Here is a 25541-nt window from a genome sequence, read left to right as displayed (position 1 = left end):
CCACTTCTCTCTGCCCATAATATGGTTAATAAATGTAGTTTAAAATGTTTGTGACGTCAGCGATTTTCTTTTGCGTACCTTATGTATTGTATTATGACGTCATGAACAATGACAACTGGTTCTGATCGGAATTTTAAAATGTACACTTGCATTGCATTTGTCAAATTGGGTACGGTATCGGGCTTTTTTATTCATCAAACTTGGCACCAGGTACGGTTTTTAAATTTATTTATTTAAAATATATATTCCGATCTTATTAACTTTCGATGAACCGTCTAAATTTATTTCGAAAATTCATACTTTAAAGATAATTATAGTGCAAGACACAAGAAATGCAACATACGGGATCCATTGAAGTAGGTACAATTGTATTAGTAGTAGTCCGATTGTTACCTACTTTCCACAGCACACGTAGTAGTAGTAGTAGTAGTAGTAGTAGTAGTAGGAGCAGTAGTAGGAGTAGCAGCAGTAGTAGGAGTAGTAGAAGGAGGAGGAGGAGTAGCAGCAGCAGCAGCTGTAGTAGTAGTAGTAGTAGTAGTAGTAGTATGGGCAGTAGTTGTAGTAGTAGTAGGAGGAGGAGGAGGAGGAGCAGCAGCAGCAGCAGTTTTAATGAATTTATTTTTTGTAGGATGGGACAGACTAGTAATAGAAGTAGTAGTAATAGTTTTTTTTTTTTTTTTTTTTTTTTTTTTTTTTTTTTTTTAAATATTAGAGTGTTAGAGATGGGATACAATGTTATACAGTAGTAGTAGTAGTAGTAATATTAGTAGTAGTAATAATAATAATAGTGGTAGAATTATCAGTAATAGTATTTGTAGTTATAGAACTAATAGCAGTAATAGTAATAATAATAGAAGTAACAATATTAATAATAGTATTTGTAGTAGTAGTAGCAGCAATATTAGTAATACTAGTTGTAGTGGTGGTAGTAGTAGTAGTATTGGTAATAATAATAATAATAGTAGTGGTAGTAGTAGCATTGGTGGTGGTAGTAGTAGTAATAATAATAGTAGTATTGGTGGTAGTAGTAGAAATAGTAGTAGTAATAGTAGTAGTAGTAGTAGTAATAACAATAATAATAGTAGTAGTAGTAGTAGTATAGTGATATTGGTAGTAGTAGTAGTAGTAGTAATAACAATAACAGTAGTAGTAGTAGTAGTAATAGTAGAAGCAGAATCAGTAATAGTACATAGAGTAATAGGTTTTTTTTTAAACGTTTGTTTCAACAGAAACATATTATAGTATTAGGGATGGGATACAATTTTATACAGTAGTAGTAATAGTAGTAATAGTAGTAGCAACAGCAACAGCAGTAGTAGCAGTCTTATAGTACTTCTCACTGATAACGCCTTTTTTTTCATACTATGGAATTTAGTACAAGTTATTTCAGAGCCGATTGTGTTTTAAATTGCACATGAAAATAGTATTTTTTAATGAATTTATTTTTTTGTAGGATGGGATAGACTATAGTAATAGTAGTAATAGAAGTAGTAGTACTAGTAGTAATAATAATAGTTTTTTGTCGTTTTTTTAGAAACAAATATTATAGTGTTAGGGATGGGATACAATGTTATACAGTAGTAGTAGTAGTAGTAGTAGTAGTAGTAGTAGTAGTAGTATTGGTGGTAGTAGTAGTAATAGTAGTAGTAGTAGTAGTAATAATAATAATAATAATAGTAGTAGTAGAATTATCAGTAATAGTAGTTGTAGTGGTAGAACTAATAGTAGTAGTAATAATAATAATAGAAGTAACAATATTAATAATAGTATTTGTAGTAGTAGTAGCAGCAGTATTAGTAATAATAGTTGTGGTGGTAGTAGTAGCAGTAGTAATATTGGTAATAATAATAATAATAGTAATAGTTGTAGTAATGGTAGTAGTAGTATTGGTGGTGGTGGTAATAACAATAATAGTAGTAGTAGTAGTAGTAGTAGTAGTATTGGTGGTGGTGGTGGTGGTAGTAGTAATAACAATAATAATAATAGTAGTAGTAGTATTGGTGGTGGTAGTAGAAATAGTAGTAGTAGTACTAAAATTGGTAGTAGTAGTAGTAACAACAGTAGTAGTAGTAGTAGTAGTAATATTGGTAGTAGTAGTAGTAATAATAGTAGTAGTAGTAGTAGAAGAATCAGAATCAGTAATAGTAGTTTATTTCACTAGAAACAAATATAGTGTTAGGGATGGGATACAATGTTATACAGTAGTAGTAGTAGTAGTAGTAGTAGTAGTAGTAGTACTAGTACTAGTAGTAGTAGTAGTAGTAGTGGTAGTGGTTTTAGTAGTAGTAATACTAGTAGTAATGTAGTAGTAGTAATAATAACAGTAGTAGAATTATGAGTAATAGTATTTGTAGTGGTAGTAGAACTAATAGTAGTAGTAGTAATAATAATAGTAGTAGAATTATCAGTAATAGTAGTTGTAGTGGTAGAACTAATAGTAGTAGTAGTAGTAATAATAATAGTAGTAACAATAACAGTAATAGTATCTGTAGTAGTAGTAGCAGCAGTATTAGTAATAATAGTTGTAGTGGTGGTAGTAGTATAGGTAATAATAATAATAATAGTTGTAGTAGTAGAGTAGTAGTAGTAGTAATAATAATAATAATGATAATAGTACTGGTAGTAATAATAACAATAATAATAGCAGTAGTAGTAATAATAACAATAATAATAATAGCAATAGTAGTAATAATAACAATAATAATAATAGCAGTAGTAGTGGTGGTGGTAGTAGTAGCAATAATAATAATAACAACAACAACAATAATAATGCTTAGATTCAATAGTAGTAGTAGTAGCAACATCTTCATAAATCAAGGCTAATATTCGTTCCTCGTATTAGCCTTGATTTATGAAGATGTAGTAGCAAGTGTATTGGTAGGGTGGGGTTTTTTGGTTCTTTTCGCTTAAAACAAATTTATTCCCCAAGAAACAAACATCGTGTCATGTTCGGAATCCAATGACAGACACTTTGTACATCACACACTGCATTCCGTACCTGTGATGTCAGATCAAGTGTCCTCCAGCACTGCACCGTTATAGCTAGAGGACACTCGAGCTAACACCACAGGTACGGAATACAATTATACACACTTTGTACATCACACACTGCATTCCGTACCTGTGATGTCAGATCAAGTGTCCTCCAGTACTGCACCGTTATAGCTAGAGGACACTCGAGCTAACACCACAGGTACGGAATACAATTATACACACTTTGTACGTCACACACTGCATTCCGTACATGTGATGTCAGATCGAGTGTCCTCCAGCACTGCACCGTTATAGCTAGAGGACACTCGAGCTAACACCACAGGTACGGAATACAATTCTACACATTTTGTACATCACACACTGCATTCCGTACCTGTGATGTCAGATCAAGTGTCCTCCAGCACTGCACTATTATAGCTAGAGGACACCCGAGCTAACACCACAGGTACGGAATACAATTATACACACTTTGTACATCACACACTGCATTCCGTACCTGTGATGTCAGATCGAGTGTCCTCCAGCACTGCACTATTATAGCTAGAGGACACCCGAGCTAACACCACAGGTACGGAATACAATTATACACACTTTGTACGTCACACACTGCATTCTGTACCTGTGATGTCAGATCAAGTGTCCTCCAGCACTGCACCGTTATAGCTAGAGGACACCCGAGCTAACACCACAGGTACGGAATACAATTATACACACTTTGTACGTCACACACTGCATTCCGTACCTGTGATGTCAGATCGAGTGTCCTCCAGCACTGCACCGTTATAGCTAGAGGACACTCGAGCTAACACCACAGGTACGGAATACAATTATACACACTTTGTACGTCACACACTGCATTCCGTACCTGTGATGTCAGATCGAGTGTCCTCCAGCACTGCACCGTTATAGCTAGAGGACACCCGAGCTAACACCACAGGTACGGAATACAATTATACACACTTTGTACGTCACACACTGCATTCCGTACCTGTGATGTCAGATCGAGTGTCCTCCAGCACTGCACTATTATAGCTAGAGGACACTCGAGCTAACACCACAGGTACGGAATACAATTATACACACTTTGTACATCACACACTGCATTCCGTACCTGTGATGTCAGATCAAGTGTCCTCCAGCACTGCACCGTTATAGCTAGAGGACACTCGAGCTAACACCACAGGTACGGAATACAATTATACACACTTTGTACGTCACACACTGCATTCCGTACCTGTGATGTCAGATCGAGTGTCCTCCAGCACTGCAAAGTTATAGCTAGAGGACACTCGAGCTAACACCACAGGTACGGAATACAATTATACACACTTTGTACGTCACACACTGCATTCCGTACCTGTGATGTCAGATCGAGTGTCCTCCAGCACTGCACCGTTATAGCTAGAGGACACTCGAGCTAACACCACAGGTACGGAATACAATTATACACACTTTGTACGTCACACACTGCATTCCGTACCTGTGATGTCAGATCGAGTGTCCTCCAGCACTGCACCGTTATAGCTAGAGGACACTCGAGCTAACACCACAGGTACGGAATACAATTATACACACTTTGTACGTCACACACTGCATTCCGTACCTGTGATGTCAGATCGAGTGTCCTCCAGCACTGCAAAGTTATAGCTAGAGGACACTCGAGCTAACACCACAGGTACGGAATACAATTATACACACTTTGTACGTCACACACTGCATTCCGTACCTGTGATGTCAGATCGAGTGTCCTCCAGCACTGCACCGTTATAGCTAGAGGACACCCGAGCTAACACCACAGGTACGGAATACAATTATACACACTTTGTACGTCACACACTGCATTCCGTACCTGTGATGTCAGATCGAGTGTCCTCCAGCACTGCACCGTTATAGCTAGAGGACACCCGAGCTAACACCACAGGTACGGAATACAATTATACACACTTTGTACGTCACACACTGCATTCCGTACCTGTGATGTCAGATCGAGTGTCCTCCAGCACTGCACCGTTATAGCTAGAGGACACCCGAGCTAACACCACAGGTACGGAATACAATTATACACACTTTGTACGTCACACACTGCATTCCGTACCTGTGATGTCAGATCGAGTGTCCTCCAGCACTGCACCGTTATAGCTAGAGGACACCCGAGCTAACACCACAGGTACGGAATACAATTATACACACTTTGTACGTCACACACTGCATTCCGTACCTGTGATGTCAGATCAAGTGTCCTCCAGCACTGCACCGTTATAGCTAGAGGACACCCGAGCTAACACCACAGGTACGGAATACAATTATACACACTTTGTACATCACACACTGCATTCCGTACCTGTGATGTCAGATCGAGTGTCCTCCAGCACTGCACCGTTATAGCTAGAGAACACCCGAGCTAACACCACAGGTACGGAATACAATTATACACACTTTGTACATCACACACTGCATTCCGTACCTGTGATGTCAGATCGAGTGTCCTCCAGCACTGCACCGTTATAGCTAGAGGACACCCGAGCTAACACCACAGGTACGGAATACAATTATACACACTCTGTACATCACACACTGCATTCCGTACCTGTGATGTCAGATCGAGTGTCCTCCAGTACTGCACCGTTATAGCTAGAGGACACCCGAGCTAACACCACAGGTACGGAATACAATTATACACACTTTGTACGTCACACACTGCATTCCGTACCTGTGATGTCAGATCAAGTGTCCTCCAGCACTGCACTATTATAGCTAGAGGACACCCGAGCTAACACCACAGGTACGGAATACAATTCTACACATTTTGTACATCACACACTGTATTCCGTACCTGTGATGTCAGATCAAGTGTCCTCCAGCACTGCACCGTTATAGCTAGAGAACACCCGAGCTAACACCACAGGTACGGAATACAATTATACACACTTTGTACATCACACACTGCATTCCGTACCTGTGATGTCAGATCGAGTGTCCTCCAGCACTGCACCGTTATAGCTAGAGGACACTCGAGCTAACACCACAGGTACGGAATACAATTATACACACTTTGTACATCACACACTGCATTCCGTACATGTGATGTCAGATCAAGTGTCCTCCAGCACTGCACTATTATAGCTAGAGGACACCCGAGCTAACACCACAGGTACGGAATACAATTCTACACATTTTGTACATCACACACTGTATTCCGTACCTGTGATGTCAGATCAAGTGTCCTCCAGCACTGCACCGTTATAGCTAGAGAACACCCGAGCTAACACCACAGGTACGGAATACAATTATACACACTTTGTACATCACACACTGCATTCCGTACCTGTGATGTCAGATCGAGTGTCCTCCAGCACTGCACCGTTATAGCTAGAGGACACTCGAGCTAACACCACAGGTACGGAATACAATTCTACACACTTTGTACATCACACACTGCATTCCGTACTGTCATAGCTTGCACTAGACACTCAAGCTAACACCACCGGTACCAGACACCCTCAGCTAAAGTCCCTGCACCCGCACCTGATTATCAACCCATTTTTGTCATTTCTAGTGACTTACACTATAATTATACGGGGGGGGGGGGGGGGCCTGTACCTGAAATGCAGCTACAGGAGTCACATGGTGAGTGATGACACCCCCACCTGGAGTGGTTAATACAAAACTCTCCTTGAAAACGAGTTTTGGGGGACTGTTCACCCAAGGTACATCGTAGTAATAACAGGCCCGCGGGAACCAGAAACCGGCCTCGGTGGCGCAGTGGCTAGGCCTACAGGCTGGTAAGTACAGGGTTCACAGCCCGGTATCAGCTCCAAACCAGACCGAGTTTTAAAGGGCTCAATGGGTAGGTGTAAGGCCTCTACACCCTCTTCTCTCTCACTAACCAACTAACCCCCCTGTCCTGGACAGACGGCCCAGGTAGCTGAGGTGTGTGCCCAGGACAACGTGCTTGAACCTTAATTGGATATAAGCACGAACATAAGTTCAAATGAAATGAAGGAAGGAACCAGAAAAGGGGTGTAGGGCGTCTGTCGTCTCCCACAAAGCGTAGATCCAATTAGAGGTTGCTGGTGGTGGTGGTGGGGGGGGGGGGGGGGGGGGATACTGGAACGGCCAACAAACGTCGCTCACCAGTGTAGACCTCACCTTTCCCTGCATAATATTGTGGATAAGTTTGTGTTTGTTATAAAAGTTATAGGTTTATAATTGCTTATGGCCTTCTCAAAATTGCCATAGGTGTTCATTTTGCTCTTTAAAAAAAAAAAAAAAAAAAATGCATATGATAAAACTGCTTATGTTCGAGTCCCGAGTCATTTATACGTGACGGTGATGGGGAGGGAGAGGCAGGAGGGTCAACTGCCCCCCAGCACTGGAGCAAATCCTGAAGACGATGGAACATAGACCGACCCCGCATCAACCAACGCTTTGCCACTGGGCTACGTCCAGCTCATTTAGGCCAAAAGTCCGGCCGGTTTGGAATCGATTCCCGTCGGTGAGCCCATTGGGCTATTTTTCGTTCCTGCCAATGCACCACTGTTGGTATATCGAAGGCCGTTGTATGTGCTTCCCAGTCCATGCTATTGCAAAAGCACTAGCATGCGTCGTGATTGATAATATTCTTGGGTTTGACTGGCTGTGACACTGTCCAATCGTTTGCGGTTCATGGGAAGAAAACAGGTACGTTGGACACTTCACGAAACATATCCTATGTTGCGTCAGGGTGTAGGTCGAGATGGTCTAGTTCCTGATATATAATAATAGTCACATATTACTTGACGTCACGTACTACATTTGATTATGGAATGACGTAATGAACAAGTAGCAACGACTGTCTATCTCCTAAACGACAAGTTCATTTAACCAATGAAAAGGGCACAGTACCATCTAGGGGACGTGTGCAAGGCGGTTTTTCTAGCACGGCTTTCTGGAACCTTTCTACTGGTTGATTGAGCTAGAAAAACTGTTCTAGTTCAATCAACTAGTAGAACGGTGCCAGAAAACTGCTAGAAAAACCGTCCTGCACACGCCCCCTAGATGGCAATCCGCCCTTTTCATTGGTTAAATGAACTTGTCGTTTAGGATTTTGCTGCCTGGCATTACGTAATTCCCTAATTAACGGTACTGCTTGACGTCAGTAATATGTAACGCTGCATGCATTTGTTTTAGTGACGTAACATATATCAGCTGAGAGGAGTGACGTCGCGATACGAAGATAAAATGCAGTGAATTTTATAATAAAATGTTATTAATTATAAGAATCCGTGAACTAGAAAATATTTCTGGCACTCTTCCTTTTGTAGATGGTTTTATTGTCATTTGTTTCAATAAAATCACTCCTTGGAGCTCACTAAAGCTCGCTCCAAGGATTGATTTTCTTAAGACTCGTGTCAGAAAAAACATCTACAAAAGGACGAGTGCCAGAAACTATTAGTCTGCCGTTTGTACCAAGCACCAGGTTTGGTGCTTATAAAACCTTTAGAGTCTAGACTCGAGACTAATAGAGCCTGAGATGTGAACATCATGTATGTGTGTGTGACGTCATTAGACTGAGTCTGTGAGTGGACTCTAAAAGTTTTATAAGCATGGGCCTAGTTGTTACGACAGGAACAGACCGAGCTGGATATTACCTCTTTCAGAAAGGTACAAACGCGTTAGAGATGACCCCCCCCCCCCCCCCCCCAACAAGTGATGGCCTGAATCAACATTTGTCTTGTACAAATATCCAAGAAAAGGTGTGGCTACAGTCCTGTGAGACCATCATGATGCTTATATAAGCAGTCCAGTGGATACTGGTCTTTGGACTAAGACTAAGGCTAAGATTGTGTGGACCAGAAAACCATCTATCCCAAATAGTTGCCTAGAACTGATCACTTGTAGGTTTAAAACAAAATGCCGTTCTGCAGCTTACCCATGCCAGATGTGAGGACGGATATGCATGTATGCCAGCCCGTGGATGTAAGGCAGATGGCTGCTTGACTTGAACAGTCTAAATGACCGAAAAACAATGAGAACCATCAAACTATAGTCCGTCCCATCATTCTATTAAATTGTTGTGGTTTTTTGTTGTAAATAATTTCAATTTGGTTTGACGTAAGAAGAACAGTAAAAGTGTTTTGGAAATAACAAAGAAATACAATTTGTGTGTAGTATTTACAAATCATTTGGCTTGGAAATAAATAACTTGTAGTAAATTACATAGTATGAAAAAAATGCGATCCCCTGAGACGGACTATAGATGAACCTATCTCGGTATTTCATTCTCTCAAGAAACGTTGTGGAAGCATTTCTCATATCATTCAGAACGCGGTTTGTGGAACTAAAGAAATTATTATTTGGATCTGCATGTAACCAGAAAAGGATATTAATACAGAGAATATTATCAAGATGATGAAAATTGTGAAAGTTGTCAGGTAAATTTATATAATAATAATATTACTATATGCTCTTATATCCTGATGACCGTATAGAAATGTTTTAGTATATACATTAGGCCTATGCTTATCTACACCACTGAAAATCCACTGATAGTCTGTGACTATTAAGTGTATTGTGCATTGCATATAATTTTATTTGACTTTTGACATTTAAACAATCTGATCAAACAAAACTTGGATTAATAATTAAAATAAAATGTAAGATAATTGTTGATAATACGTTCAATTAGAAGCAGGGCTAGCTCTGGGTCAGCAGAAAATTTCGCCAAATTATATATTAAACTTCAAAAATTGCAGAAAACCCAGTTCTTTTATATCAAAATATCAATTATTACATGAAATTATTTCGCCAAATGAAAATAAAATTCGCCAGTTGTTTTTGAAATTGTTGAATTTGGCGAGTGCGAGAACTAGCTCTGAGAAGTCTTGACAAAACATGACTGCTTTTAACATTAAAAGAGTTCACGACTACACCTATATTTGCCTGCTATTTTATGCTTACGCCATTAATGAGGAAATAAAAAACCTTTCTACTTAATTTCTATTACAATTTATGTTATCATACATGCCTCATAACTCTAAAGTCACAACAAATGAAGTTAAACACTGCAGATTCTGAGAGTATAGGGTCCATAAATGATTTTAGATCAGAATTCATCTTTGACCTTTTGACCTCGATATTTGACTTTGAAGGTCAAATGCCGTGGTGGTAACCGGAATTTGTTGAAACCTTGTACTAGGAAGAAACTATGTTGCATGGTTACCCGCTTTTAACAATAACAACAACAACAAAAGCCATCAAAACCCGTTTAAAGCATATTTCACAGGTCTGGTCGGTCAGCTATAATATAAATGATTCAACAGACACGGCGGAAGCAAGTAGACATTGAGGGGGCTGATTGAGATCGAGGACACAAAGTAAAGTTTCTAGGGGGAAGGGAGGTATGTTCCCCCGTAAAATGTTGAAAACTAGATGTCCAGAAAAGCAATTTTTTGCATTCTTCAAAATAAAATTCATCTCTTCCTTAAGATTTACTACCCATAATATTTTTTATTCAGAATTATTGGAGCGGCTAGCAGAGCTCTCAAATTGGAACTTTCGCAAGGAGTGAGATTTTGTCCGGCATCGTGAATCCGAATAAACCGGCGCGGAAAAAAAAAGCGTGCCGACAATTGGTCAAAGGTTCGAGATTCTGACCAATAAACAACGTGGACACCTATTATATGACTTTAATGCCTTACGATGCTTAACCGGGCCGGCCGGCAGTCGCAGGCTTGTTTGTTGGTCGTAGAGATCGAATGAATAAAAAAAAATATATATGTATAATTTTATTTTATTATTATTTTTTTTTTTTTGCTATAATGTTTAAGCGTGAGAAAATCATGTACCGGCATGAGAGCGTGACACGATGTTTAAATGTGAGACTTGACAGCACTGAGCTAAAGCCCCCACCCCCCACCCCCACCCTGCTCCAACGTGCCTCTTCAATAAGATACGGTACCTATTTTATAAGTTTTACCGTGTATATAGCCTCTGCAACAGAGGCTGGTTGCATACACGGCTCCCGTATTGTTTGCCGTGTATATAACCACTTCCGTTTTGGGAATTCCCGGATCGATGTGTTTTCTTTCACTTCCATCTTCCGTGTTACCACTAATAACAGACGTCTTGTCTTCTAGTGTGTCAAGCTATTATTTTCATTACTTAATAACTTATATTTCCACTGAATACCTGGCTGAGGTTTGTAACACCAAATCAATATTTAACCCCAAGCGACGAAGTCACGAAGCGTCATCATATTCATACAATACATGAGGAACCCCTCCCCTCCACCCCGAGTTCAACATCATTAACTTAAAAATCCCAAGTGCACACCCTGTCTATATGACCTCTTAAAATTGAAATAAATTCAGATAACTCTTCCGTTTTGCGTAACCATGTACGTGCAAATGCCAGAGAACATTTTCTTTAAAAAAAAAAACCCAGTTATTAACAATATTCATTATATTCGTAATATTGGTAGTGAAGTCAATTGAAAATTCAGTTGATTAGCAATTACTGTTTAATGTTTTATAATTGTGTGTCGATCTCAGAAACTTGTGTTGTGAATCTTGACATAATACTGAACAAAATGTTCCTTGAATGGTCATTATGGTGCCTTAAATTTCATGTGAAGAAACAAAAACGTTACGCCAAATTTTCAGAGGTTTGTTTATGTAATTTTTCAACTGATGAACACCTGGAGATAATGTGAAATACTGTTGTTGAAAAAAAAAAAATACTTGTTTTGTTTTTCAGACTGGAATATAGATCAGCAGGGTTAGGATTTCTGATAGCAACATGTGAATGGAATGATCATTCTTGTAATTTTCTCGCAATTGTGCAGTTTTTCAATTTATAAAAGCCTGAAAGAAATGTGTTAAACAAATACTCATTTCGTCTTTCAGACTGGAATATGGGTCAGCAGGGTTAGGATTTCCGAGAGCAACGTGCAAATGGAATCGTTCTCGCAATTGTACAATTTTTCAATTCATAAAAGCCTGAAAGAAATGTGTCAATGTGTTAAACAAATCCTCATTTCGTCTTTCAGACTGGAATATGGGTCAGCAGACGTCTCGACAAGAGTTTCTGAATGAGGAAATGACAGACCCGCGAACACGCGACTGGTTCACCCTGAACCTCGCCCTGAGAGAATCGACAGAGGCACTGGCCATCTGCATCCACCACAAGATCTCCGTGCTGCACAAACGGTCTCGTCGCGCACAGGGCAACCTTCCCGCGTGTCACAGGAACTGCAGCCAGACGCAGGACTCCCAGTGGTGCGCCACCTGCAACTGGTGGAAGGGCGAGATCTACTCGCTGTGCAAGGATGAGTACAAGCAGCGGATCAACTGGTCGCGGTACCACTCGGCGCAGTGGCCGCTCATTCCATACGAGTTTGCGAGGGTCTTCATCCCCCGTGCGCACCGACTCTATTACAAGTCGAACGAGTTCCACGAGGACATCCGCTTCTCGCTGAGTTTGTTAGAGAACTGCGAGGAATTCAACATCCCGAAGGAGCTCATTCAGAAGGCGTGGGTCGTGCGCAACAGCTTTCGACGTAAAGGAAAGATGAAGATTCGTAAGTCGGACCTGAATCAGGGGATCAAGGTTCTGCTGGACATTCTGTCGATGCCCGAGATCGAGTCGCATGAAGCAATTCCGCCCGCGATACAAAAACTTAAAACACTGTCGACGAGTATAGAGGAAAATGGCTGCTGTATTTTATAACCCTAGTGATACGTTGGTGCAATTATTTTTCCTACCACATCTTTGTGAATTTTGTTTTAGAGGACTGCATTATTTAAATTTTACTTTTGTGATTAAATTTTATTTTTGTGATTTGTGGCAGGCAAGTCATTTTATAGTATTCCAGGCCTGGGCTTTGTTTCACAAAGTAAACTTAGCGCTAATATCACCGTAAGTCAATATGGTAGCTATGCGCTTACAGTAATCTTAGTGCTAAGATTGCTTCGTAAAATGGTGCCCTGGTGCTTATAAAACTTTTAGAGTGTAGACTCGAGATGTCATTATAGATTTTAGTCTGGACTCTAAAAGTTTTATAAGCACAAGCCCTGGGATAGCTCTGGGTGACCAGAAAATGTCACCAAATTATCTGAAAAATGCAAAATTATTACCAATTTACCAATTGTTTTTAAAATTTGCAATTGACAACCTGAGTTCATATGTGATCACTGTATTCTCTTCTTATAGCGGGTTTCTATTCGTGTGCAAGACATCGTATTTCAGGCGAACTATCATTCTCTTCGCATGACAATTGCGCAAATTTAAATTCACATAAAATGTCATTCAATCATGCGTTACTTTGTAAAATTTAAACTTGCAAACTTCCCGATCACTGGAACTTGATCTATGTACATGTCAGGGGTGGGGATTCTCCTCCGATCCGCTGTTTTCCTCTCGTGGAACATTGCGTTTCTTCGCATTTTAATCGTCCTTTCCTCCAAAATGTGTCGGATGGCACAGATGTTTTACCTAGTATTTAAAATGTTTTTGGGACCCCTCTAGATTTTCTCTTTTTTTACAGTTCACCAATTCCCATCCCTGACATGTACATGTATTCCAAAAATGCATGTTTTAAAAAAAAAAAGGTTTACCGTATCATATCAATAATCAAGATGAAAAATACCTTCATTGCATTATCATTTGGTTTAAAAAAATACATTTGAAACCTCTTTGTACAAAACTGTTAGTATTACGTTACTCATCAGTTATGCAAATAAAATTCACATTATCGATAAATTGGTTAGGCCATTATAAAATAAATTCTACATTTTCATCACTTCCTGCCCAATGGTGAAGAATCACCACCAAGTTTTTTTTATTGGTAAAAATCCCATACTTCTGTTTGACGTGCAGTATTTCCAATGTCCACTTTGAAAACAATTTGGATGAAAATCTAGCATTTAATTACCAATTGCGTTATCTCTTAGGAACAATATTGGGAGTGTGTGTGGTCACAGCATCCACAGTGTGTTGGGCAGGGTGGGAGGTGAGGGGCAAAAGCCATAAGTTTATTTGTATATAGTAGGACAAAAAACCCATACATTTTTGTTCTCGAATGGGGGGCACAGCCCCTCAACCCACCCACCCAAAGTTCCTACAGGCCTGTATCTAGATTATGGTAGCCCCACTCACATGGCTAGTAATATTCATTGTTGGACTAGTAAATAACTACTATTGACATGCCCAGCGGCTAGTGAAAAAATTAATTGTTAAATGTTGCAATTAAGTCTATTTTGTAAATATGAATATCCCGACTCCACCCCAACCCCCAGTGTTAGTGTTTTTAATCCCGATCTCCCTCTTTAAGTTACTACTATTTAGTAAAATTGTATCGCTGATCCCATGGCTAGTGGATTTAACAAAAATTCTAGAAACCCTGTGTATTGCCTTTGTTTTTCTTTCTCATGCTGACCTAATGCGCGGTCGGTCTGGGATCGATCCGCGTCGGTGGACCCATTTGGGCTATTTCTCGTTGCAGGCAGTGTACCACAACTGGTATACCAAAGGCTGTGGTATGTACAATCCTGTCTGTGGGATGGTGCATATAAAAAATCCCTTGCTACTAATTGAAAAATGTAAGACTATATGTCATAACTACCAAATGTTTGACATCCAGTAGCTGATGATTAATAAATCAGTGTGCTCCAGTGGTTACCAGATGTTTGACATCCAGTAGCTGATGATTAATAAATCAATGTGCTCCAGTGGTTACCAAATGTTTGACATCCAGTAGCTGATGATTAATAAATCAGTGTGCTCCAGTGGTTACCAAATGTTTGACATCCAGTAGCTGATGATTAATAAATCAGTGTGCTCCAGTGGTTACCAGATGTTTGACATCCAGTAGCTGATGATTAATAAATCAATGTGCTCCAGTGGATACCAGATGTTTGACATCCAATAGCTGATGATTAATAAATCAGTGTGCTCCAGTGGTTACCAGATGTTTGACATCCAGTAGCTGATGATTAATAAATCAATGTGCTCCAGTGGTTACCAGATGTTTGACATCCAGTAGCTGATGATTAATAAATCAATGTGCTCCAGTGGTTACCAGATGTTTGACATCCAGTAGCTGATGATTAATAAATCAATGTGCTCCAGTGGTTACCAGATGTTTGACATCCAATAGCTGATGATTAATAAATCAGTGTGCTCCAGTGGTTACCAGATGTTTGACATCCAGTAGCTGATGATTAATAAATCAATGTGCTCCAGTGGTTACCAAATGTTTGACATCCAGTAGCTGATGATTAATAAATCAGTGTGCTCCAGTGGTTACCAAATGTTTGACATCCAGTAGCTGATGATTAATAAATCAGTGTGCTCCAGTGGTTACCAGATGTTTGACATCCAGTAGCTGATGATTAATAAATCAATGTGCTCCAGTGGTTACCAGATGTTTGACATCCAATAGCTGATGATTAATAAATCAGTGTGCTCCAGTGGTTACCAGATGTTTGACATCCAGTAGCTGATGATTAATAAATCAATGTGCTCCAGTGGTTACCAAATGTTTGACATCCAGTAGCTGATGATTAATAAATCAGTGTGCTCCAGTGGTTACCAAATGTTTGACATCCAGTAGCTGATGATTAATAAATCAGTGTGCTCCAGTGGTTACCAGATGTTTGACATCCAGTAGCTGATGATTAATAAATCAATGTGCTCCAGTGGTTACCAGATGTTTGACATCCAGTAGCTGATGATTAATAAATCAATGTGCTCCAGTGGTTACCAGATGTTTGACATCCAGTAGCTGATGATTAATAAATCAGTGTGCTCCAGTGGTTACCAAATGTTTGACATCCAGTAGCTGATGATTAATAAATCAATGTGCTCCAGTGGTTACCAGATGTTTGACATCCAGTAGCTGATGATTAATAAATCAATGTGCTCCAGTGGTTACCAGATGTTTGACATCCAGTAGCTGATGATTAATAAATCAGTGTGCTCCAGTGGTTACCAGATGTTTGACATCCAGTAGCTGATGATTAATAAATCAATGTGCTCCAGTGGTTACCAGATGTTTGACATCCAGTAGCTGATGATTAATAAATCAATGTGCTCCAGTGGTTACCAGATGTTTGACATCCAATAGCTGATGATTAATAAATCAGTGTGCTCCAGTGGTTACCAGATGTTTGACATCCAGTAGCTGATGATTAATAAATCAATGTGCTCCAGTGGTTACCAAATGTTTGACATCCAGTAGCTGATGATTAATAAATCAGTGTGCTCCAGTGGTTACCAGATGTTTGACATCCAGTAGCTGATGATTAATAAATCAGTGTGCTCCAGTGGTTACCAGATGTTTGACATCCAGTAGCTGATGATTAATAAATCAATGTGCTCCAGTGGTTACCAGATGTTTGACATCCAGTAGCTGATGATTAATAAATCAGTGTGCTCCAGTGGTTACCAGATGTTTGACATCCAGTAGCTGATGATTAATAAATCAGTGTGCTCCAGTGGTTACCAGATGTTTGACATCCAGTAGCTGATGATTAATAAATCAATGTGCTCCAGTGGTTACCAGATGTTTGACATCCAGTAGCTGATGATTAATAAATCAGTGTGCTCCAGTGGTTACCAGATGTTTGACATCCAGTAGCTGATGATTAATAAATCAGTGTGCTCCAGTGGTTACCAGATGTTTGACATCCAGTAGCTGATGATTAATAAATCAATGTGCTCCAGTGTTGTCGTTAACAAAACACAGAAAATTAAAATTGATCAATATAATTTCTAGTTTTAATAGATTAGCATTTTTTCAAACCACTTGAGCACACTGATTTATTAATCATCGGCTATTGGATGTCAAACATTTGGTAATTTTCAGCTATACCGCTACATTGTTTCATTAGTTACCCTCACTAAATAAAGAATTTAGTAGTAGTAGTCATAGCAAGTGTTTTTTTTTTTATATACACCCCCACAGACAGGATGGCAAATATACTGATGTAAAGAAATAAGGGAACACATGGAATTGTAGACCAAATTTAATTCACAACTAGCGTAGTAATGTTTGTATTTCATACCAAGTTGTAATGTGGGACTGAATGTCTGTAGTGTTGAATGTGCTGACTGTATGTTCCCAGTCAACGTCTGACAATATGAATTGATTTTTGGTGCAGTTATTATTTCTTGTTGCTATCTGTGTGATCCTTTTATTTCTTTATACTATGATGTCCTTTGATATACCAGTTGTGATAAAATGACTCGAATGAGAAATAGCCCAATTGGCCCACCGACGGGAATTGATCCCAGACCGACTGTACATCAAGCGAACACTTTATCGCTGGGCTATGTGCTGCCCCTGATAACAATATTAATATAAGAGTAGTATGTATAAACATCTGTTTTATATGAAGAGATTTTAGCTTAAATTTGGTCAAATGTTTTATACATTCATGTATCATGTATGGTTAAATTATTTTTTTCTTTATTTTTTTCCTTTTTGTGTGGTTGCAGTTTAACCATGTATAGGAAATATACAGAGAGTTTTGTTATCTTTTAAGCATTTCCACAAGGTGGAAAAAAAACATGTTTTATTCCAATTTATTATCCATGTAGTTTAAACAAGGTCATCTTCGTGGGGACAAGGAGTAGTTCACCCATTGAGCCTATGATTAATATTACAGGGGTGGGAATTCTCCTTGGATCCGCTGTTTTCCTCTCATGGAACATTGTGTTTTCTCGCATTTTAATCGGCCTTTCCTCCAAAATGTGTCAGATGGCACAGATTTTAACCTAGGATTTCAAGAATTTCCGGGACACCTCTAGATTTCCTCTTTTTTGCAGTTCACCAATTCCCACCCCTGATATTAAAAAGGGCCATGTTTGTCTAACTTCAAGAAGTTAAAGCTTGTTTAATCATCAACAAAAGTTAGTTTGTTTTGTCTAACAATACCACCAGAGCACATTGATTTATTAATCATCAGCTATTGGATGTCAAACATTTGGTAATTTTAACGTACATGTATAGTCTTAGAGAGGAAACCCGCTACATTTTTCCCATTAGCAGCAAGGGATCTTATATATGCACCATCCCGTAGACAGGATAGCACATACCACAGCCATTGATATACCAGTCGTGGTGCACTGGCTAGAACGAGAAATAGCCCAATGGGCCCATTGGCGGGGATCGATCCTAGATTGACCATGCATGTAGTGGAAGGAAGGAAGGAAACGCACTCAGTACATTGTATTTACGGTTATATGGTGTCGGACAAATGGTTAAGGACCACACAGATATTGAGAGAGGAAACCCGCTGTCGCCACTTCATGGGTTACTCTTTTCGATTAGCAGCAAGGGTTCCTTTAAATATGCAGCATCCCACATACAGAATAGTACATACCACGGCCTTTGTTACACCAGTTGTGGAGCTCTGGCTGGAATGAGAAATAGCCCAATGGATCCACCGACGGGGATTGATGCCAGACCGACCGCGCATCAAGTGGATGCTTTATCATTCCTTCACCCATCACCTCCCTCCCTCCAAAACAAACATCCCACATGTGATTAAAATTTAATAACTAAAGGTTTGGTCAGTTAGGTTCCAACAGAACAAATTTATATTTTATTTAATGACCAGTACAGTGTATTTTCATTTCAACTTATTTTCGTGCTTATATCCAATTAAGGTTCAAGCACTCTGTCCTGGGCACACACCTCCGCTATCTGGGCTGTCCATGTCAGTAGGTTAGTTGTTAATTGTTAGTAAGAGAGAAGAGGGTGTAGTGGCCTTACACCTACCCACTGAATCATTAAAAACTCTGGGTGGGAGCCGGTACCGGGCTGTGAACTCTGTACCTACCAGCCTTATGTCCGATGGCTTAACCACGACGCCACCGAGACCGGTATAGTGTACATTCCTGTCCTAGATTTCTGTGATTATTTCCCCTAGATCAAGTAAAGCACCTGTTTATATTGATTATCTCCCCTAGATCAAAATCATGTAACATGTTGGCAAACATTATATGAATTATAACTTGAGTTTTGGTTTTTGTTTGTTTCAAAACTTGATCTTAACACATCATTGTATTAAAGAGTTATTTGTTATTAATATTACAAAACTTGAATTTATTTAATATATATATGTGTTTGTGTTTACTTTTTTTTTTTTTTTAATTTCTGAAATCACACAACAATAATTCAACATTGGAGATTGATTAAAACACATTTGATTAGCAAGCAGTTAGGTGTCAAAACCAAACCGTTTGTTAAAATTAACTCTATAGAAATTAATTCCTATATATGACGTATATATGTATGTATAAACTAATTGAAAGGGGCTGTTCAAATATTACGTTACGCTCGAGGATGGTGTGTGTGTGTAGGTCCAAATGTTATGTAGCGTTACATGGGGTAGGTGTCTTTTAACAGCGTTACGTAACGCACTTTTAAAACATTTTATTCCTAAAATCTTTTATTTTCTTTTGTGTTTTTCATAAACGCTCTGTCACGGCGACAATGTTTAACGTAGGAGGTTATAGCTAGCATATACATGTACATACAATATTTATAGGGTATTAAACGAGCTTCCATTTCGTATCATTTTTATGTCCCAAGCTTTAGCGAGTGACAATGAAAATTATTTTACGAGGGACATAAACATTACAAAATGGTAGCGGATTTAATATCCTATTTATTGCCCATAATCGATTTTAATTTTTATCACTCAACTCATTTGGTTGACGTTCCTGTAAGGTTGTAGTGCACCAATCGATGACGTCCCACTTGGCGTTCTAGTGGGACGTATCGCGTTGCTATATACTAAGATATTTTTACCTTTACCTTCTTGGGAATTAAATTTAGTGTCCAGTTAAATGAAATTGTACAATTAAATTATACTGACAAAATTGAAGAGATTTCAAAGTTACTGAATACCTGGTCTAAAGGTTATCTTACTATGCTGGGTAGAATTACTGTCGTCAAATCCTTGGCTCTATCTAAACTTGTTCACCTTATTCTCAGTATCCCCAATCCAGATAATGGCATAATAAAAACAATCAACAAGATCTTTTATTCATATATTTGGAAGAGTTCCATAGATAGAATTTCGCAAATTTGCTAATGCATTATATAGAAAATGGTGCTTTAAAAATGGTAAACTTAGAATATTTTATGAATTCCTTAAAATTAACATGGATTAGAAGAGCAACAAATGGACATGATTCATTATGGTATCATATCCTTAGATTTTATTTACTAATATAGGAGATGATTACCATAAACTGTGTGGGAAAAAAATTACAAATATGTTCTGGAAACAGGTATTCAGTATACTAGCATTATTCAAAAAGAAAGTGGAACTTAACGAAAATGATGTAAGTTCCAAACCACTGTGGTTCAACTCCCTAATTAAAATTGGTAACAAAAGTGTTTATTACCAGAATTGGAATATAATAGGTATAACAAACGTACATGATATGTATGACCCAGATGGCAACTTATTTAAATATGATGGATTTTGTGAATTTTATGGCTTTCATCCACCATTTACTACATTTCAAGGGCTAAAGGCTGCAATATTACATACATGGCCATTTTTATTCACCAAACCACTTTCAGCTGACTTTCTATTTTGTCCTAAGTATATAAATACCATAATACAAAACAAACGGGTCAAAATATATATATAACACCTATATAAAGTCAACTTTTTCTCCACCAAAAAATATATCTAAATGGGAAAGAGAATTAAATTTTGAACAAGAATACAATTGATGGAAAAGTATCAACAGCAATGTGTTCAGTATATCTAAGGATAACAAATTAAGTTGGTTCCAATATAGAATAATCCAACGAATTCTCCCTACAAACAAGTTTCTCTATAATATTAGAGTGATAAGCATCCCAAATTGTAGCTTCTGTAATGCGTATAGTGAAACGTATATGCATTTATTTGTTGATTGTGTACACGTCCAAAATTTAATTAAACAAGTCGAGCAATGGATAAAAGCTGCAGACATTATAGTTATCTTCTCTCGTACCAGTTTTCTTCTTGGCTACTCAAAGAACAATATCATAATTGACATTATTGCTCTTTTGACAAAGCAATTTATATATAGTTCAAAATTTCTGAAGAAATCACTAGATATTAAAATATTAAAAATTCATATACATTCTTATTTTTTATATGAAAAAAAATGTATTCCAATAAAATCAAATATAATGAATTTATTAAAAGGTGGAGTGTATACCATAAGTTGTTTGAATAAATATCTCTACGTCATCCACCACTGACAGTATCTAAGTATTTATTACCATATATACATGTACATGTATAAGACATTTTGAGTGTTTAGTACTGAGTGAGGTTCAATGACATGTTGGCAAGAGGTTTGTTGTTTTATTTTATATTAACTGATTTTGATCTGTGTATGTATGTATAAAAAAATATATATACTGTGTGAAAATGTGACCAAAAATGAAAATAAACAACTTCAAATAAAAAAAGAAGATATTTTTACCCATATAGGTAATAAATAAGGATTATAAATCGAGTTGAAATACGTATGTGCAAAACAGTACGTTAAAATAATATACACCCATCACATAGCTTTTGTGCATGAGGCTGGGGGTATCTCCAAGCGTTACATAATATTTTGGGAGTGTATGGTTTACCGTTATGGGGGTGGGGGGGGGGGGGTGGGAGTGTCTGATTGTGACAAAAATAGCGTTACCTAATATTTGAACGGCCACACAGAGCAACTGTTGCACATATGATTTAGTCTCGTTCCAACCAATGCACCACGACTGATATATCAAAGGCCATGGTATACGCTATCCTGTCTTTAGGGTGGTGCATATAAAAGATCCCTTGCTATTAATGGAAAAATATAGCGGGTTTCCTTTCTAAGACTAAATGCCAGAATTACCAAATTTTTGACATCCATTTGCTGATGATTGGTAAATCATTGTGCTCTAGTGGTGTCGTGAAAACCCCCAAAACAAACTTGATTTAGCAGATTTTTTTTTTTTTTTTTAATAAAGAAGATTAGTAAGTCGGATATGTTTTTCACATTATAACACATTTTTATGAATTACTTCCCTTAGACCATATATAGTACCTATTTACATGAATTGTCTAGACCGAAAACATTAAGATGAGAAAATGTGCAAATTATTTAACACTCTCTGAAGTGATCAGAGAAGGCCCACGGCTAAATCTGACGGGGAGAGAGACGAGGACTGGGATGTGGATCAAGTTAAAAGATAGGACGATTGGGAAGGAATGAGATGCAATGGACCGGCCTCGGTGGTGTCGTGGTTAAACCATCGGACATAAGGCTGGTAGGTACAGGGTTCGCAGCCTGGTACCGGCTCCCACCCAGAGCGAGTTTTAACGACTCAATGAGTAGGTGTAAGACCACTACACCTCTTTTCTCTCACTAACCACTAACAACTAACTCGCTGTCCTAGACGGACAGCCCAGAAAGCTGAGGTATGTGCCCAGGACAGGGTGCTTGAACCTTAATTAGATATAAACACGAAAATAAGTTGAAATGGAATTCAAAATGAGATGGAGCAATAGGATAAAAAAGAAGTAATTATTTGCAAGAATTGTATGAATTATGACGTGTTTTGATTATAATTTAAAAACAAATAATAAGATCTCAACACAACATTGTTACAAAACATGAACTTATTTAATGTATATGCATTTGTTTTCACTTTTTGTTTTCTTAAAGGGACATTCCTGAGTTTGCTCCATTGTAAGATGTTTCCGACTAATAAAATATTTCTACGATTAAACTTACATATTAAATATATTTTCTTGTTTAGGATATCAGTGTCTGTATATTCAATGTGTTTCTGGTCGTCTTAATATTTCTAAGAAGCCCAAACTGGATTTTGTCTTCAAATAATTTCGTACGTACGAAAAAAACTATATTTTAGGAAATAAAATGAAATTGAACCTAGTAGCAATATTAAAACGATAAGACGTACCTTTAATATACAGCCACTAATATTTTATGCCAAAAAATATATTTCATATGCAATTACAATCGTTAAAAAGTATATGTTAGTCGATAACATCTTAAATATTGCAGCAAACTCAGGAATGTCCCTTTAAAATGTTTGACACCACACGATGATAAGTCAATGTGGAAAGATTGATTGAAGGACACTGAACACTACCGAAACTAATTCCTACCAATGATACATGGGTTAACCGCACAAAAGTTTGTTTTGTTTAACGCCACCACTAGAGCACATTGATTAATTAATCATCGGCTATTGGATGTGAAACATTTGATATTTTTGACTCGTAGTCATCAGAGGAAGCCCGCTACATTTTTCTTGATGCAGCAGGGTATCGTTTATATGCACCTTTCCACTGACAGGACAGCACATACCACAGCCTTTGACCAGTTGTGTTGCACTGGCTGGAATGAGAACAAAACCATCGCGGTGTATCGATCATACGACGCAAGCACCTCAAACGAGTACTCAACCAACTGAGCCAAATCCTGCCCTCATAACCGCACAAATGCAAAAATAAGATTTAGTGTGAAACGTTCATAAAATGTCTTGTAGACCTGCTTTTAAAACCGGATACATCGAGCAAGGACCAGGCAACGAGGGGATAACGGATGGGGTGGGGTGGGGTGACAGGTATATATATTAATTCGTGTTTTAACTGAGGATGCATAGCTTACAGTAGGCAGTGAAGCACACACTTCTTACAATATAGAACAAAATATTCCAGCTGCAATGCAGTTTCACATTTGAACTCTTATATATTAATTTCGAAAAATTGAACTACTATATTTCCTTTTCCCCTTCAAATTCGAGTTAGCGAAGTTTGACTGTATATATCTTTTTCATATGAAGAGATTTTAGTTTAGCCATAGGAAATAAGTTTTATTGTCAACAAAATATAACATCTGTATTGCAATTGATAAAAAGACACACTTTCGTGTCACCATCCCAACTAACGGATGCTCCAATTTCATGTACTGTAAAGCTTGGAGACACAAAAGAGAGTCTGTAAAATAATATATTTGGATGCACATGAATCCTTAATCTGTTCCAGGGCTTTAATGATTGCCCAGATTTCAGCAGTTAAGATTAATGCTGAATCGGGCAATCTTATGGAAATTATTGCGTCTGATAGAAATACTGTAGCAGAAGCCACATACGTCCCATTCCGTGATCTGTGTAAACAGGAATGTAATCACAGTACCTCTCTTGGATTTCCACGAAATGTTGTTTATAAAAGACTGCATCAGTGCGACCATTCTTTAGATGCATAAGATCGAATACAATTTTTGGTGGTTTGATACACTAAGGTGGCAAAATAAAATATGAAGGCGTTTCCAAATTAATGTTGGAAATTGATAAAAACTGTTTAATGCGAAGACCAAATGTTTGAATCGCATTCGGTTTCACATCAAATAACTTCATATATTTGTTATCAAACACTGCATTATGTGCAGAATGTTTTGGCATCTTTGTAGAATACTAGATGTACATCGACGTACATCGACGTACAAGCTCTCAACAGGAGATGTTTTGAAAGCACCAAGACAAAGCCTAAGTCCCTGCTTGTGTATAGGATCTAGCATCTGCAAGTAAGACCCATACCCCCACTCAATCTTGTCAATAACTTTTAAGATGTTGAAGGCCTTTTGGCCCTTCTTTTTAACATACTGTAAATGAAGAACAAAAGATAGTCTCCTGTAAAAAAATAACTCCCAGAAATTTGGTTTCCTCCACAACTAGAACCGGAGGATCTAAATGGTGACCTATTTTCTGGCAAATATGCATACAGACGATTTTTTACTTTGAGAATCGAAATCCATTGTCAGTACCCCTGCGCGTGCTGTAACCTCACCGTGGTGCAGGAGTGTAACATTCTCTTTGAGAATGGCCAATACAGCACAAATTGAATTTTTTAGTAAAAGTCAGTATCTATCTGTGATATACCGGCCTCGGTGGCGTCGTGGCAGGCCATCGGTCTACAGGCTGGTAGGTACTGGGTTCGGATCCCAGTCGAGGCATGGGATTTTTAAATCAGATACCGACTCCAAACCCTGAGTGAGTACTCCGCAAGGCTCAGTGGGTAGTGTAAACCACTTGCACCGACCAGTGATCCATAACTGGTTCAACAACGGCCATGGTTTGTGCTATCCTGCCTGTGGGAAGCGCAAATAAAAGATCCCTTGCTGCCTGTCGTAAAAGAGTAGCCTATGTGGCGACAGCGGGTTTCCTCTCCAAATCTGTGTGGTCCTTAACCATATGTCTGACGCCATATAACCGTAAATAAAATGTGTTGAGTGCGTCGTTAAATAAAACATTTCTTTCTATCTGTGATATTTGTATTTTTGCACAGTTCTTTACACTGTGTTTTAAATTAAATCTTGAATTTTTATATTGATGTTGATCCTTCACTTTATTTGTTTGCATTACTATAGTTTGACACCCAATAGCCGATGTATTTTTCGTGCTGGGGTGTCGTTAAACATTCATTCATTCATTCGTTCCATTGTCAGTTGCCCATTCTTGAAGCTTATACAAACAAAGCTGC

At 38.3% G+C, this 25541-nt stretch overlaps 1 protein-coding gene across 4 annotated transcripts; it reads left to right on the top strand.

Annotated features, from left to right (window-relative positions):
* The first annotated feature begins 103 nt into the window (after nt 1-103).
* Nucleotides 104-14377, top strand: LOC121390230 (uncharacterized protein CXorf38 homolog). 4 transcript variants are annotated; one of them, XM_041522002.1, is made up of 2 exons: nt 104-210; nt 12023-14377. In XM_041522002.1, exon 2 carries the CDS (start codon nt 12031-12033, stop codon nt 12700-12702), a length of 672 nt encoding a protein of 223 aa, XP_041377936.1. In that variant the 5' UTR covers nt 104-210; nt 12023-12030; the 3' UTR covers nt 12703-14377. The 4 variants fall into 4 exon arrangements, 3 of the variants coding, with proteins under 3 accessions (XP_041377936.1, XP_041377935.1, XP_041377934.1); XR_005960181.1 differs by lacking the exons at nt 104-210; nt 12023-14377 and adding exons at nt 11034-11172; nt 11880-11899; XM_041522001.1 differs by lacking the exon at nt 104-210 and adding an exon at nt 11044-11172.
* Nucleotides 14378-25541: the final 11164 nt, after the last annotated feature.

The sequence above is a fragment of the Gigantopelta aegis genome, chromosome 15 (genome assembly GCF_016097555.1).
Source record: "Gigantopelta aegis isolate Gae_Host chromosome 15, Gae_host_genome, whole genome shotgun sequence".
Lineage (NCBI taxonomy): Eukaryota > Metazoa > Mollusca > Gastropoda > Neomphalida > Peltospiridae > Gigantopelta > Gigantopelta aegis.
The sequence above is the reverse complement of the archived record's forward strand: the minus strand, read 5'-3'. Positions and strand labels throughout refer to the sequence as shown.

Coding starts and splice junctions, on each gene's coding strand:
- LOC121390230 (XM_041522000.1), top strand. CDS start 11,050: ATGTGTTTTCTTTCACTTCCATCTTCCGTGTTACCACTAATAACAGAC. Junction 11,111..12,022: donor AACAGACGTCTTGTCTTCTA/GTGTGTCAAGCT, acceptor TTCGTCTTTCAG/ACTGGAATATGGGTCAGCAG.